At 44.9% G+C, this 16564-nt stretch overlaps 1 protein-coding gene across 5 annotated transcripts in view; it reads left to right on the top strand.

The window, feature by feature from the left end:
* The window catches only part of RBM20 (RNA binding motif protein 20), a 96653-nt gene that overhangs the window by 53866 nt on the left and 26223 nt on the right, over positions 1–16564 (top strand). The window contains exon 2 of one of the 5 annotated variants that reach the window (XM_062580697.1): positions 3774–3861. The exons of the other annotated variants lie outside the window; for them this stretch is intronic. Coding sequence (XP_062436681.1) covers positions 3774–3861 — 88 coding nt within the window. The remainder of the gene's footprint in view (positions 1–3773; positions 3862–16564) is intronic. 5 annotated transcript variants of the gene reach the window in all.

Here is a 16564-nt window from a genome sequence, read left to right as displayed (position 1 = left end):
GTCCTGATATTTTGGGGTGCAATGTTATTTGGGATCAGACTATCAAACATAGTTGTTGAGAGAGAGAGAGAGAATAAAATACATCTTTGTGTTCCTGCAGTGGAATGGCAAGAATCACTTAGGGGAAGAGTCAGGCGGGGCTCTACCTTTTGCTTCTTGCAATATTGTAATTTCTTCTGAAAAATTCTTGTATGTGGTCTTGCAAGTCGGTTGGTGCCTTGCAGCGTTTTGGCAGAATGAGGAGTTCTAATTTTCTGTTATTTCATATTCTTCTGCTGTATAGGATCTGTGGTGCTGGTCTTACTACAGCTGTGTCTTATTACAGCTTGACTACAGCTATTTTTACGCGTTCTACTGCAAAGCGAGTGTAAATTCTGACAATAGTAACACCGATCAGATCAGGAAGGAAAACAGTCAAAGCACTGGCGCTGCAGAAGGTTCCTTTCTCACACTTCCAAGATGCTGTTAGCAGAGAGAAGAAATTTCTCTTTAGATTGCATGAAAAAATCACACCAATATCCTCTTCCCCTTTCCACCGTCTGATAGTTCATTTAGCAGTTTGCTGCAATCAGATACGGTTTCAAAGATAAAAATGTGCATGTTCTAACTGAGACCGTTCCCCTTTCCTGTGCAGTGTGGTACGATGTGGGTGCGCTACTCGTAGTCCAGGAGAAATCTGTCACGCAAACACTAATGCGTGGGAAGGTCGGATGGTTAGTTTAATTTCTCCTCTTTTATTTATCACTTTTCTAGCTAGATTGCTCCCGAGGACTGCATACAAAGCATGTTAACAGAAATCCCACTCTCCCTACAAAACGGATCCTGTGCGACTAATGACGTATGCGGATCTTCATGAAGGATGATGTGAAATGATAGATTTTCTGGCATGCTTTGAAGAGTGTGTCACATGTAAGACTCAGCTGTGTCATATTTAAGGCTTTTCTCTATGGCAGTGGAGTTTACCGCATGAAACTGTACAGCAGCTCTTACGTTATTATTACGGTTTGCTCCTAGCCCATCAAAGGAATAATTCAGGGTGCCTTCTACACTGTAAATAGGCTTTTAAGGTAGTATTAGGGCTCATGCATTTTCAGGTTTTAAGTGAACAAGATATACCAGAAATACTTGTTCCAGGACGCTGTATAATTTTTGCTGAACTAATCCTGGTGCTGCTTAAGATCGACAGACATTTTCGGTGGCATTCTGGATTTTCCCGTTCGAAACAGTCACGAGAAATGCATTGACTTTGGGGGGGAGCCTCGGGCACAAGAGCCCTGCGCTCCTCTCTGCTGCCTAGCTGCGTGCCGTGCCGCCGCAAAACCTGCGGTTCCCTGGAGGGTAGTGGGTGTTGCAACATCCAGATGTAGAAACGGGACAAGGATTCCTTCCCCGGTGGAACGCGGCCTTTTGGCAGGCGCCAGAGACAGACAGGTGTGGGCAACTTCGGAGCTGGCTGTAGGTCTGTCACTCGATAGGGTTGCTAATGAGCTGTTTTATGCTTCCTCGCCGTAGTGGATGATGTTGTAATTCCGAGGAGGGTCTCGGGTTTCCTTCGGGGAGTATTGTCCGCCGTTCCTCAAGAGATCTCTGCTGCTGAAGTCTTTTCTGATGCTCGCATATAGCTGTTCTTCCAGTAGAACAGCGTGCCCACCCAGGGACCTGTATGCTTCAGCTGAACGATTTTCTTCACGCCTTGGGGGAAGGAATTCCCCGGCACAATGTACTGCAGAGAAAGGGGAGCAGGCCCCGAGCGCGGTGCAGCGACCGCACGCTGCAAGTGGCGAAACGCCCTCTCGAAGTCGGATGTGCATCTGCAGGGAGCCTGCCTGAGAGCTTACCAGGGCAAGTTTGGAGGCAGGAAAGTTTTATAACTGCAAACAGCACACGTAGCTGAAAATAAGTCAGGGAGAGATTTAAGGCATCCTGATTGGGTTTGACCGCTTTACAGAGTGACTGTGTCTTGCAGTTTATTTTGAATATGAATTTGAGGGACTAATTAAAATGAGGAGATCCTTCTGGAAACACGTATTTAAAAATATATACCATTAAAAGACTAGGTAAATTAGTTCGGTGTCATTCTGGGAGAATCATGACTGCTTTAATTGATCATATCCTATCACTGTTGTATGAGGTGTTTATGTGCTGGTCTGGGAGTAAATCTTGTGCTGTAAACGTAGGGAGGTGTCTGTGTGAATAGTAACAGCATCTGCTCAGATCTCAAATATGTTATGGCAGATTCCCAACAGAGGCTGAACCTGTCCTGCTGAAATCAAAAAGGGTTTTGTCTTTGGCCTGGATGAATGGTTGATTGGGAAAGTGGTTTGCAGAGCTCCCAGTATTCCCCTGTATTTCCCAGCAAGTTGAATGACACGGCAAAAATGTACTATATATTAACTATTTATTTTTACACAGTACTTGAAAATCTGACCAAATTGACTTCATCTCTGAAGTTTGGCTTTAGAAATAAATCCTAGCTTTTGCATCTAGGAAAATTTAACAACCATTTTCTTCTTCATCTTTTACTCTTCTATGCAATGACTTTTTTTTAAAGGAGGTGCCCTACAGCTTTCAAGTCAATAAACAGTGGTATTTTGTTTGTAACTTTTTACCCTATAGCAAAGAAAAATGTTTAGTAAAAAGGTTCAAAAGGTTCAACTCTTTCTTTAGTGCATGCAGATATTGGTTAGTTTTTCTTTTCCGCCAGCAAATAGTTTTCAGCTAGAAGAAAGGAACATCCACTTTATCAGTAATAACCCCCAAACCACTTGTATTTCCTACAGAAATCCCCAAGCGTCTTCTGTACATTTGTTTTCAACAGCTTTTTGTATGCTTAAAAGCTTTTCATATACTCTTTCAAAGAAAGTAATTAGGTTTGGATAGCATGTTTCTTTCGTAAGATTGTCTGCATCTACTGGAAAGTGTAGTCGAAATTCTCTTGCAGTTGCCAGCTAAGACCAACAACATGTAAAGGCAAGTGAACAGAAGGAATCTAACTTCAGTATAACCCTTCTCTTGATAAATACTAGAATTTTTAAATGATATATGAACTATATTTATTAAATATCTCTGAGTAGTTCTCCACTGCAGCTCTTCTCAGTTCGTTATTATTCAGCCAATTGCTTTTAGGCATTGGGAAAAAAAGGAAATATTGAGAGAGGGGAGTTGAAGACAGAGGAAAGGCTTGCTCCCAACTCTGAGGCCCATCCACTTGCAAGGAGCAAGGTGGACAAGTGGGCAAGTGTGCTGGGAGCTAGTAAAATGGGAGTGAAATGAGCACTGCTAGTGCTGTGAAGGGTTTGAAGGTGATGACTGAGAGCATCACCTTCATGCCCTGGGACTTACTGTAGCATTTGAAGAGGGAGGGAGCTGCAGGAAGTGTCCTGGATTGAATGGGATGGGGTGGTGAGAATGGTGGGATGTCCTGTTAATTGGGGCGGGAGGTGCATGCTGGATTTCCAGCTGTGACTTGGAAGGAAGGAGCTGCAGATAGCGAAGCAGCAAAATCTGGCTGTGGGAGGCTGGAGGAGAGAGGAGAGGACCCCTGTGAATGGACGGTGGGTAGAGAAGAGGGGCAGGAGGAGCCCCAAGAGCAGGGCAAGTCGTGAAAGACTCGTGGTCAGATGTGGTCTACAGAAGTGTGAGAACCTGCCAGGAGGCCAAGAGAGATCAGCAGCAAATTGGTCAAGGCTGGTATGTCATTTGTTAAAGCTGTTTTCAGATCAGTTAGGGAATACAGGCAACAGCTTGATACTGTTTTCTGTTTTCTCTCGTAGTGTCATATTCAGCTTTAACCACCCCTTGCGCAGTACGAATCGATCCATCTGTTGTTTTCACTAGATCCAGAGAAAGACAAGGAGGCAGGTGCATCTTTTTTGTTTGTTTGTTTAAACGCTGAAATCAAAACCGCTGAGGAGGGTGATGGTTTGTAAGGGAACGGTTGGGTTTGCTACATTCTGAAGTCAAATGTCCCCATCTAGTGGTTATTTAACCTTCATTCCCGTAGTGCTGATTTGGCTAGAAGGATGCCTTGCATGCACACACACATACACCCCTGGTAGTAAACCCCGTTACCTCGTTTTTTACCTTGTAGATGCCTTATGCTTCTAAGAAGGCAGAATAAAAATACAAAACCATTTTCCAAAAGGAAAACGGGGTTTTATTTTGCTTGTTAAGATTTCTATGCAGAAAATTAAACTGCTGCTGTATTAAAAGGAATAGTAAAATTTTACTATCGCTTCTGATTCACCAAATTCACATGGAAATATTTGTCACTAGGAGCGAATATAGACTGAGAAAACAAAATGTTTGTTAACAACAAAATGGCAAAAAGAACAGGTTCCCAAGCAGGTAACAGGTTACCACCCGGGGGGGGGGGGGGGGGATTTTTTCGGAACCCGACTTTTGGGCATTTTCAAGTGCTCAGGGTGCAAAAGCGCAGGAGCTTTTGTTACATGAGGGCAAATGCTCCTGCCAGGTTAGATGTGGCAAAATGCCTCGTTTCTTCTCCTCCCGACCCCCTCGGCGGCGGAGGGCAGCAGCCGCCTGGCCTCTGCCCTCGCGCACCCGGGCTCTCCTTCCTTCCCTTGCTCTCAGCACGCCTTTTAAGTGCTCTTTGCTTCGTGATAAAATCCTTGGAGGCGGAGGTAATTTTCAACTGTTAAATAATTAGTTTAGGCCTAACTGTCACGTATAGGACTGTAATTGCCTCGGCGTGAAGATCGCTTTGCCGAGGGCAGTAATCCTGCAGGCAGAGAAACTCTCCTGGGGATTTGACAGCGGGAGCTGAACCTGGAGCTAGTTAGGTGTTTCTCCTCAGTCTATTTCTTTTAATTTCTTTTTCTTCTCTTTTTGAAGGCCCATTTGCCTGTGGAGATACTTTTGCAGGGATTGCAAGATAATTTGTTTGATCATTCTCACTTCCCTGAATTAAATCTACTCAAGATTTAGCATTTGGTTTTCCACTCGAGAGTCAGTTAGCATTTACTTTATGCCAGGTAGCAACTTCCACCTTCCTCAAACAACTGCTTTTAACATGTTTCTTAAAAAGTCATTTTTCATCAGCTCTCTTTGGTGGAAGTGTTGCATGTACCCGGGCACTTTCTATTCCCGTAGCAGAAGCAGAACTGGTTTCACATGATTAAGCATCCGTTTTTTTAAGCTGCTGGTAGCCAGAAAGCCGTTGTGTGGCAGTATCAGCCGGAGAGCCTCCATTACGGACCTGGATGCAAAAGTCTAGGTACGAAGTAAGATTTGCAGTGACTAGTTTCTCTATATGAGAATGAACCAGTTTGTATTTAAAGAGCCTTTGTTATAACTAACCAAGAGATGCAATACATTAAAACAGGCTTGTAGTTGCAGGTAAGCTTCAGGAACCTGAGCGCAAGGTCTTTTTTCCTGTGCAAAATTTTAACCAAAAGGGAGAGAGGATTCCATCAGATTTTATGGTCCACATGCAGTGAAATGCCAGAAAAAAAAATGATAACAAAGTAAATCAGCTTTCTGAATAGTTCAGATTTAGGAAGGTGGTTGCTACCCCTATAATTATTACCAAAACAGCAGAGTATTTTGAAGAACTTGGAAGTACATAGCAAGCTGGTTTTTCGTTGCCTTGTTGATGTAAAAGGAATTATTCTGAAGCTCCAGAGCTTCTGTTTTCACGAGGATGGTGACCTTTTTTTTGCTCAAATTTCTTTAAAAGTAGTTCTTTATGTTCACGTTGTAAGGTTGCCACAGGCAGTCATGAAAGTACAGGCAAATTTTAACTTGTTCACAGTACCTTCACAAACCCCATCTAAATGGGAACATTTTGCATGGTACCAAAAAGAGTCCCCTGATCATCTCATTCATATCCTGCTTTCCAATGCACCAAGTAACACGGCTTGTTTAAGCTGCCATGTCTGGGGGAGTGTCACAAGTTTGCATCACATGAGCTGCTCCTCAGATTTCCAGGCCCGTATCAGCAAGTTTTGCAGAGGATAAGTGGAGCAGAGATATTACTAAAATGGCTCGTCCTACATATGAGCATTGATATTTAAACTCCAGGTTTATTCCTGTGATTTTTGTCCAGCATTTCGCATTTATCTTTAGCTGCTCTATGTGAATATCTTCCTTTTTCTCCTAAGATTTGCTTCTCTGGTGGAAGAACATCTTCTGATGTCACCTTGCTCGCATTCTTCTTGACATTCTCATTTTTTGCTCAGTTCCCCGAGTTACCACCTTTGGGCATCTTCAGTTCTGCCTTTGGCTTCATTTGAAACGTCTTGATCCTCCCCCCTGCATGACGTATTTGTGGACCCAGAGCTGCTGGTCCACCCTTCCCTCCTGCGGAGGCGGAGGAAGACAAGGGGAGCCCAAGGCAGGGAGCGCTGTTGCAAGGGCTTTTCTGCTCAGGACAAACCTCTGCTCAGCGTGTCCGACTGCTCTGCCTCAAGGGGCAGGTGCTGGCTGGGTTCCCAGGGCGTCCCATGCCGGTCGAGAGCCAACAAGCGATTGGCGTTGCTCCGCGAGGCCGTGAGGGTGCGCTTGGCGGGCCTCCCCCTCGGGGTGGGGGTGAGGCCGGGTGCTCCGTGTGTGCCCATGTAGGGCAGGGTGTAACTGTCCTGATGACATGGGCTAATCCAGGCAGGCATGCGACGGGGCAGCAGAATGTGACGCTCACATGTGGCGTGGCAGAGGGCCCTCGGGGACTGGCTGTCTCCATCACACCCCTAAGACGGACGCACAAGACGGGAAAGAGCAAATTCTTTCCTGTGCCCCTCTGCGTGTTCCTAGCAGATCTGCTGAGGGCTGGGGTGGCAGCGGTGCTGCCTCCTGGGCCACTTCTGTTCCTGAGCAGAAAGCTCGTGAATCTTCCCTGCGCTGCAAATTCATAACTGTTCTGCAATACTTAGCCTTAATTTGCACACGATCTGTGTAGATGGACACCGCTGAGCAGGGCAAGAGGTCTTGCAGTCAGCCCCATCCTGAGCTAGTGACGCCCTGGTTGAGGATGTCCATATTTGCCAGATGTACGGCCTAATGGGACAAAACCCAACTAAGTACACGGCTACTGATTAAAACCATCTAGGTAGCCCTCTTAGTTTGGCCGTCATACTGTAGTGGACAGAAGAGCTTATTGTGTAAACTATTCTCGTTCACACTGTCCTGATGAAGAGAACCCGCTCCAAGAATGGAGATACTGGCTTTCCCTTTGATGAATACATCAGGGGCTGAAAGCATTTGAGAATGTTGCTGGTATGGAGACCACAGGCCAGACCAGATTCAGAGGACCTTACTTAATCTGGTGAGAGAGATTTCAAGACTGATCCATGGGGCTTTGGGAGTTTAGGTGATTCAGGATTCTGGCAAAAAAGAAGGTGTCTGTGCAAACTGCTCAAAATCGCTTTACCACTGTGCTTAGCTCTTTGGTTATCTTCAGCTGCCGTGCCATGCATCCGACTGTTTTCCTGTGTGGTAATGAACCACTGTGTTCACTGCGGGCTACAATACAAATACTAGTAGAAATGACAGAAAAGAAGGAAAAAGAACATTAAAGCAGTTAACTGCCTTCTGACTGTAAGTGGAAATGGGTCATTAGTAGTGAGGGAGGTTATTATTTATCTACAATAAAAGGTCTTCAGCTGTGGTCCATGTTGCACACACTGGGCAAGCAACAGAAGCCTTCCTTTTAATAGACATTTGGGCAATTAACTTAAAAGTAAGTTATAAATGCTGATATAGGCCTAGTTTAATGTATTAACTAAGGGACATTATACCCATAATCTTAGAAGACCGTAACAATTCACAGTAATGTTCAAATGATCTGATCTGACGTATCAGGATCTATTAATCTACCCCATATGGTCCAATGGGCAGAAATTGAAGCACAGGAAGTTCCGCCTGACCGTGAGGGGGAATTTCTTCCCTGTGAGAGTGACGGAGCACTGGAACAGGTTGCCCAGAGAGGTTGTGGAGTCTCTTTCTCCGGAGATCTTCAAAGCCCGCCTGGATGCAACCCTGTCTAACATGCTCTAGGTGACCCTGCTGAGCGGGGAGGTTGGACTAGATGATCTCCAGAGGTCCCTTCCAACCTTACTGATTCTGTGATTCTAAGATTTGTCACTGTTTCTTGATGTCATATTAAAAAATATTTATGAGCTGTTAATTGCTTTGCTAGTGGTCCTCTGAAAAGTCTGATATCCAGGCACCCAAATTTTGGAATCACAATTTTATGAAGTATTTCTAGTGTTTAATTTAGAGGCTGAGATATGGAAGTATAAGACAGATGTTTGTTTTTCCTGCTGGTCATAAGAAACTGTCTGTTTCCAGTTCCACTAAAGAAGCTAGTTTGCTGTTCTGACCAAATCAGGCTATCATGCTGACTGCAGAAAGACTGTAGGTGGTTTTTTTTTTGTTGTTGTTGTTGTTTTTGTTTTTGTTTTTTTTTTATCTGTTTGAATATTACTATACGGAGGAGCATAAGAACTCAGGAGGGAGCACGGGTGCTGGCAAAAGCAGAATAAGTACACATGAAGTTTTCTGCATGAGGTATGAAGATAGTTTCTTTCTTCTTTCTTGGGGGAAGAAAATACTGCTCTATTGCTATTTATTTAATTATAAAAGTTGAGACTGGTTTAGCAAACCTAACTGCAGCCTAAAGACAAATATGAGTTTACTCTTTCAAAGCAATTTGATGGATTAGTGTGGAAATACAGACCTTTTATAGTGGGTTCAACCACAGTTCTGTCTCTGTGCCAGGATCCCATTTCTTAGGGTGTTGCAGAAAGCATGACTATAAAGCTCATTTTTGTGGCATAGAAAGAGAAGTTTTTTCCTGCCGCCACCATGTAGCTGGTGGTTTATGCCAGGAAGTTCTCAGGCTTGTGTTCAGTCCAGACTTCACGGTTTATACGAGAATCTTCTCCAAGTGGGGATGCGCCTGTTATTTCGATATCTACATTTTTTTTTTTTTGTAAAAAAAAAAAAAAAGAAATCTGCTGTAATACATGCTCAAATTGACCTGTCACATCCCTGCTTGGCTTTGCTGGTCTAACATTGATGCAGCTGAGTTTCAGGATGTGTTCCAAATGACATACTCATGTTTTTTCATAACAGTAATATTATGTTCCAAAAGCTCCATGGATAGGGGCAGAATTTGCATTTGGTTTTGGTGCTCTTTTTAAAAAGAGATTTCTAAACTCATTGGAAGATATAAGAGTCCAGGGAATATGCAAGGCAATTTATATGAAATGATTGATCTCCAAATTAGGAAATCATGCCTAAGCAACCCCCAAGTAGAATATTAGTGAGCAAAATTTCCTGAAAAGCTTACAAGACTTACAGCGCTTCATCAGATGTATTACTGCCTTTCACTAAATGATTTCTCTCCACATGTGCCATCTGCTGAGTTACAATTTGTCCTCAGCTGCGTTACTTCATTTTTTCATGTTTTTTTCATGATACAAATGGTCTGGATGATGTTTTTTTTCTTACTCTCATTATTATTCCAAGAGTGCCAGCGGACCCTTTTAGTCTCAGCAGCCTGTGGAAGCATCACATTACCTTAGAGGGCATGTTAAGCAGTTGGGAGACTTCGTGTGTGGGAAACGAGACTAGAACCAGAACATAGTTCTCATCCGAAAGCAGTGAGGAGGCTCCCAGTCGAAATTCAACAGGTCAAGAGGCATCGCGATCTCTGATTTCGTGCTCAGCTGGATTTACTTCCAAAAATAACATCTATTTTTGGTTGCTTTTAATTAAGGCAGCAAAAAGACTGGAGAGGCACATTACAACAAATTTTCAGTGTTTTATTTTGAATGGCAGGTCTTTTCTCAAGGGGAAGAAGGACCACCCTCCGGCTTCTTTGGTTTCTTTTTTCCCGGCGCAGCAGATAGACGAGGAGAGGACATTCCACGGGGATGAGATTTGCTGGGAATGCAGTCATTTTGGGGCAAGTTCTTTTCAGGGTGTGAAGTGAAACAGGAGTATTTGATGACAGATGAAAAACGTAAGTTAGGGAAAACTGTAGAGCTGAGAGAGTGAATCTTTGCCCTCTCCAGAGAGAGCCGAGAGCGTGCCGCCTGCGCAGTAGGTAGTGTTTTATAAAATCAGATTGCCTGTGCTTCTTGCCTCGCTTTCCTTCGTTGCTGGCCTGTTCTGACTTGGTGGAAAAATGCAGCTACATCTTTTGACACAGTAAAGTTGTGGACTGGGACACAGCAAAGCTGGCCCAGGCTTGCCCGTGCTGCCTGGTTCGGCAGCTGGAAGCTGGGAACAACCTGCAGCCTTCGGTCCTGAGCCGCCTGCAGGCAGCGGTAAGGCTGAGCTCGTTCCTGGCTGGAAAGGTCTCAACGCGGTTCCCAGGCTGGACTTGCCATATGTGATTCATGTGGTTGTGCTGGGTTTTACACGAAACAGAGAATTGAGGTTGAAATGAAGGTTGATTTGTGTTTCTTCGTCCTGCTTAGTACAATACGGATGCAGGGGACGGCATGAGGACGCCTGCTGCAGAAGGGAGATGCAGCAGGCTTTAGCAGAGCTCTGTACGTTTTACTTATTCCCTCTCCTACCCCAGAATTTTCCACTCTTTCCTGATGGGAGTTGCGTGTGTGGAGGAGAGTGCTTGGAGCACCTGTTACGTGCCTTTCCCCCTTCAGTCCTTGCCATCTCTTAAAGATATGGCTCCTTATCTGGAGAAAATCCAGAAATGTGAACAGTAGTTTTCTCCTTTGCAGAGGTGGGGAGAGCGCGCCGAAGTGACGCTCCAACCAAGAAAGAAAGAAGGCAGGAAAGCAGATTAGCAAACCCGCACAGAAACACCTTGGGACTCTGCTTTGCGTGAGCGTGAAGTATTGCAGAAGTATGATTTTTTTTTTTTTTTTTAAGAGTAAGCTGTATACACTTACAGGACGATCTGGTTTGTAGGTTGTGTCAGTGCAGAGTAATTTTGGAAACAGCATCTTAACGCAGAAAAAATCTTGTCACATATCGAAAAGCTGTTGAGGTTGCAAAAGGTTTCAAGACCAACACTGTTGCTGAAAGAAAGTTTAACAAACTTTTCCTCTTTCCCACGAGGTTAATTGAGTGCCTGGCTGAACAGCTGTAAAGAGGGTGATCCGACTGGCTGAAGAGCCTAATAAACCCGAGGCAGAAACAGGAGCATTTGGCTTATTTTGGGAGGACAGCTCATTCATTTCCTAATTGAAGTGTATATGCTGTAGTGTGTTCTGCCATTTAGCAGAGGGGACATTAATCTTTGACTAATGAGAAATGTGGGAAAGAACAGTAGTTTTTGACACACGGATGTAAACTATAAAATATTTTGGTTTCGAAAAGGGGCAAAGCTTGTTCTTTAATGGCTTTGGCTTTATGAGGCTGGACCAGCAACGAGGAAAGACCCGCCGAGACAGCTCCTCGGGTGAAAGCGGGCGGGGAAGACGTGGGGTTTCTGCGTCGCCTGCGGCCCTTGCGCTGGGATCGGAGCCGAGCCGGCGGCACGGCGTTCCCGCGGGCGCTGCGTCAGCCCGGCACGGCGCATTTCCCTTCGCAGAGCGCGCGGACGGCTAACCCGGGCTTTGGCAGTGACGTGCAGGCTTCCTAGCCTCAAAACGCCAACTGCGGCTGGAAGGCGGCCAGTCTCGTGAACCCCGCTGGGGAGCCGGGGGGTGGAAGCGGTACGTGCCTGAATGAAAAGCGAAATCGTGCAAGACTGTGACTGCGCGGGGGAGCTGTTAGAGCTTTCCGCGGGGAATTCTTGCTTGCTCTGTAAAGGTCTTCGTGTTGGTCAGCATGTCCCCTTGGCCCCGCAGCTGGTCCTGCTCCGCAGGGCCCCGCGGCGCGCAGCTCTGCGGAGGCAGGCTCCGGGCGCTGCCGCGGCCGGGGGCCGCCGGCGCGCGGCGTGGACGCCCGCGGGCAGCGCTTGCCGTCCCCGCGCGTAGTGCCGCCGGCGTGGTCCGGGCGCCGCGTGTGCCGCCTGCCGGCCCTCGCTTTGGGGCCGCTTTTCCTCGCTCCTAGAGCGGTGACTTTGCAAAGGGAGCGCGCGGGCGGGCGGCACGCCGGCGCCCGAGGGTAAGATCGCGTGGCATCCTCCGCCTCTTCCCCCGCCGCACCCGGCCTCGTCTCCCTGGCTGTAGCGGTTAACTTCGATTTTTAGTTCAGCGATTTGACCTGCTTTGTGCAATCGCTTCTGAGGGCGCTTAGCTTTCCGTACGCCACGGCTTTTCCGCTACAAAAGACGTTCCGGACCGAGTTGCAGCCTGTTGATTTCCCAGGGCTTACCGCCCCGTAACCCGCCTTTTGGGCCGCAAGGGTAGGCACAAAGCAGAATTACCTTAACGTTGTGAACAGCTGGTGGGCATAGAGTTGTTTTCAAAACCTGAGAGATGTTAAAACACCAAAATACATGAAAAAGCGGTTGAATTTGGAAATGCTATCAGTGAATAGAGTTCCCTCAAATAAAAGAATAAGATCAGAGCAACATTATTAATGGTAAAAAAGAAAAAAAAATCTACAATATACTTCAGAGGTGGTGTTTTATTTTCAGAAATAATGTCTGGGACATAATACATGAAGAAAATCAGCACCTTTTTACCTTTTTTTTTTTTTTTTTTTTGTTAATAGTGGTCACAATTTTGTTAGACTTTTCACAGAGGAGGGAAAATTGAATGCGAGTCCCAGGGTGTTCTGAGATTAAAAGAGAGACCAGTTCCACAAGGTGCAACATCTGATGTGCCAGCAGAGGGAAATAAAGCCTACTTCTTTTTTTCTTTTTTTTTTTTTTTTTTCCTTTTCCCTAGCCAATAGATTGCTCATGTTCGTAGTGAGACTATGGCTACCATGTAGAAACATACTTTAAAAACAGGCAAAACCAGCAAGCAGGAATTAATGGGGGTTAATGCCCTGCGTGATCCCCACGCGGGGCTGGCCGCTTGTGCGCGCGGTGGTAGGAGCAGAACGGGACGGGTCCTTGCTGGAGCGCAGGGGACGGGTTAATCCCTTCACACTTTTTCCTTCCTCGCAGCTGCCACATGCAGTTCTCTGGAACCTGATATTTTTTATTAAAAAGTGATTCTTATTTTCCGTCTTACTATACGAATCAATTTTACCGTGCAGAGCGCAGCGCAGATTAACTGTCAGTTCCCCCTAATTAATACTGAAGGCAAAGAGGGAAAATAAAATAATTGACACTATTCGATATGGAGTGCCTGTCCCCATTTTGTTTCCTTCATGGAAAAACGCTTTTGGTCCCTGTTCAAGATGTAAGCGCTGGCCGGTGTTATGTTTTGTTTCGAAAGGTTGCTCGAGTGGCATTTTATTATTCAGGACAATAAATTAAGTTTCTCAAAGCCAGAGAGTTCCAGCAATTCTGGTACAGCCTATTTTCTGCCAGAAGGAACACACTGAAGTCTGATTCATACCAACTGCTGCTTTTCAGCTTAAGAAAAATAAATAAAACCTCCTCTATATCTTTGGAGTCCCATTAAAATTTCTTTAGCGCAGAAATTTGGATTCATTCAAGAAAAAATGAGTAACAGTCATTGCAAAAGAGACGCTGAAAACTTCTAGGCCCAAATGTGCCGCATATTACTTCCGTGTAACTGAACTGATATTATGGCTCATTATTGAAGTCCGGTTTCAAAGAAATCGTGCAAGGAGCGTGTTCTTCTTTGATGTTTCATGTTTAAATTAAACATAGCCAAAGAGGGACATGGGAGCGTTGCTCTTGCTCCACTGAAACCAGGAGCGCTTTGCAGCACACTTTGGTAACAGTGGAATTAGATCTGTGTTTCGTAAGATTTGTGTATAATGTGTGTATACCAGTAATATATGAGATGTAAACAATAGGAATTTGTAACATTTATATACTTTTAAAATATACATTAAAGGAAAACTGAAAAGGAGGTCTAAGTATATAGTTATATAATATGTGTCATAGGAAAACCATAGCGGTTCTGATATTCTAATCAAAATTCTGATTTTAAAAAAGAAAACAGCAAAGACTTTTCTTACTGCTCCAGATTTCATACTTTTTGTTTAAGTATTTGTGGGAAAGAGAAAATAAATCCTATGGCCACTTTTGATCGGAGCTGTTCCTGTGTATCTCCTCGCGCGCTGCTGTGCTGCGGCGGTTAGCAAAGCACACCACGTAAACAACTTTTGGAGGCGGTGGTGATCCTCGATTAATTATGAAACAGTTGTGATGCTCCTTTGCGGCTTCTCGTCCCCAGCTGGCACTTCTGAGCTGGCCTAGGGTGCACACAGCTCAGATTTATCTGCCTGATCTGCGTAGCCTGGGCTGTTATCATTATGAAGGCTGACTATTCGCCTAGAGACTTAAATGACTAATATGATTTTTTTTAATTGAGCTTTTCAAATATATCACTGAGATGAATATTTAGAAACAAATGGATAAAAGGCTGGATTGTAATATTTTAGATTTCTTCCTCGAGCAGCAATCTTTTCTGTAAACACAAATGAAGCCACTTAGAAATAAAAATCTTCTTCAGTGCTTTAGCCTCTCCACGGTTACGTCATTTTCCCGTCTACCAACTGAAGATACTACCTTTGCAACAGTGCTTTTATACTGTCCTGTATTACTGTGAAATAATAATACGTATGGTTTATCCAGATGAGGAATTATCTGCCTACCGCATTATGCTTCCTACTTTGACATACAAATGTGAGCGGCTGTGCCTCCAGGCAGCGCGAGACAGCGGTGTGTTCAGGCGTATTATTTTCGTAGCGGTTAACAGTGCCACGCGGGAAACGCGTTAGCAGAAGCTGCAGTGAGATATTACTGTAATAACTTTTCTGGCAAGTCCTATATATACCCACGGTTATTTTTCGGTTGGCCTTTGTCCTCTGTGATGGTGTAAAATGCCTTGGATGGGCTTCTGCCCTGCTTCTCGTGTTTCGTTTTCTTTAGAGGCTGCAGTTTCCTAATTTTCCCGAAGTCAGGCTGAGGTTTGCAGGCAGGGCTGCGCGGCGGTGGCGCACATTAAATGTCGTGGAGCAAAACGAGAGCTTCCCAACCCTCCAAAAATCATCACCGTGACCTCGGATTTAGGTATTATAGTCCTCCGTCAGTAGACTATGTCCTCTACTTAAAAGGAGTCAAACTTTGCCTAAGTGTTTATGGGGAGATGCATTAAACGAGGGAAAGCAGAAATTAGCCCAACGTACAGCCTGGGTTTACAAACAATGCAAGAAACTTGTTTCCAGGGTAAAACATATACTGAATAATGGGGAGAGGAATTGTGAAGGCCACTGTGGACTAGGGCTCCCTATTTTTGTTGTTCTTGTGTTGTAAACTGGGATTGTCGTTCTGTGTCGCTGGCACCAGCATTTGAAAGATAGTAAATCAAAAAGAAACAAATATTGCCGTAACGAACCCAAAATACATAGTTGATTTTAAGTAACAATCCAAACATCAGCTCCCAGAATTATAACAGGAATCCTTAGTAAGAAATCTCAGCAGAGATGATCCAGCCTCTTATTTTTGCAGTTGCAAGTGGGACAACAGCTTTTTTTTTTTTCTTTTTTTTTTCTTCTTTCTTTCTTTATTTGTTTATTTTTTATTTTTTTAGCAGAAGGGATTGTCAAGGAGAAAAGGATCTGGTCTCTTCAGCTCAGAAATCTAGACCACCAGGGGTAAGATGGATTACTGGTGTTTTAAGAGGGAGTGGAAGGGCAAATCATGCACTTCTCCTTGAGGACAGTCCTAAATCTATTTGACGCTCCGATGACTTGGATGAATGAAGCACCCATTAACTAACTTGGCAGATGGTGCCAAGAGGAAAGGATTTACAAGTGCTTTGGAGGCAGCATAGGAATCCAGAGTAATCCTGACAAACTGGATCCGAAATAACCTGGACACACCATTGATGAGGCCAATATGAAATGGTGGTTAAAAATCCATTGGGCAGTCAAAGTGAGAAAGGACTGTGCCAGCCTTTGCTGTGGGAAGTCAGAGGAGACAACCTCCAGGGATCCCTCCCAGGTGCCCTCTCTGTGGTCCTCAGATGGCCAATAGCTCTTTAGAAAATGAACTGGACATAACAGTGGACCTCAAGGTTGTGCTGGTATGGAAAAATGCAATCGCATGGGGTGTTATGGACAAGTGCAATACATGAGACATGCAGAAAGATAGACTGAAGAAGCTGAGATGGTTTTAGAGAAGGCATAGCAGCTGAAGGAGGACAAGAGGAGCGGGTCTCAGTGTACACTGAGATGATGGCACAGGGCGGCTGGCTAAAACAGCTAGCAGGGATTGCGACTAGACGTTAGAGACATTTTTCTAAGAGTCAGGAGAGCTGAGCAGTGAACTGTCCCTGGAGGCTGTAAAATCTCCACGTAGGAGGGTCTAAAGAGCCGATTATGTGAATAGGTCAGGAATGGCCGAGTTCTGCTTCATCGAGCCCCAGAAGCTGCTCCAACCATCCTCCTGAGGTCCCTTCTGATTTTATTTCTGTGATCCCAGCCACCATCCGACACAGAGCTGCTGCGTTTGCCTCTTCACCCCATCCCTTTCCCAGTGGCATTGCCTGACTTCTCTGCCTATAAACAACGGCCAAGACAGTTTGGCTCA

The sequence above is a fragment of the Rhea pennata genome, chromosome 7 (assembly GCF_028389875.1).
Source record: "Rhea pennata isolate bPtePen1 chromosome 7, bPtePen1.pri, whole genome shotgun sequence".
Taxonomy (NCBI): domain Eukaryota; kingdom Metazoa; phylum Chordata; class Aves; order Rheiformes; family Rheidae; genus Rhea; species Rhea pennata.
This window is presented reverse-complemented; position numbering and strand designations above follow the sequence as displayed.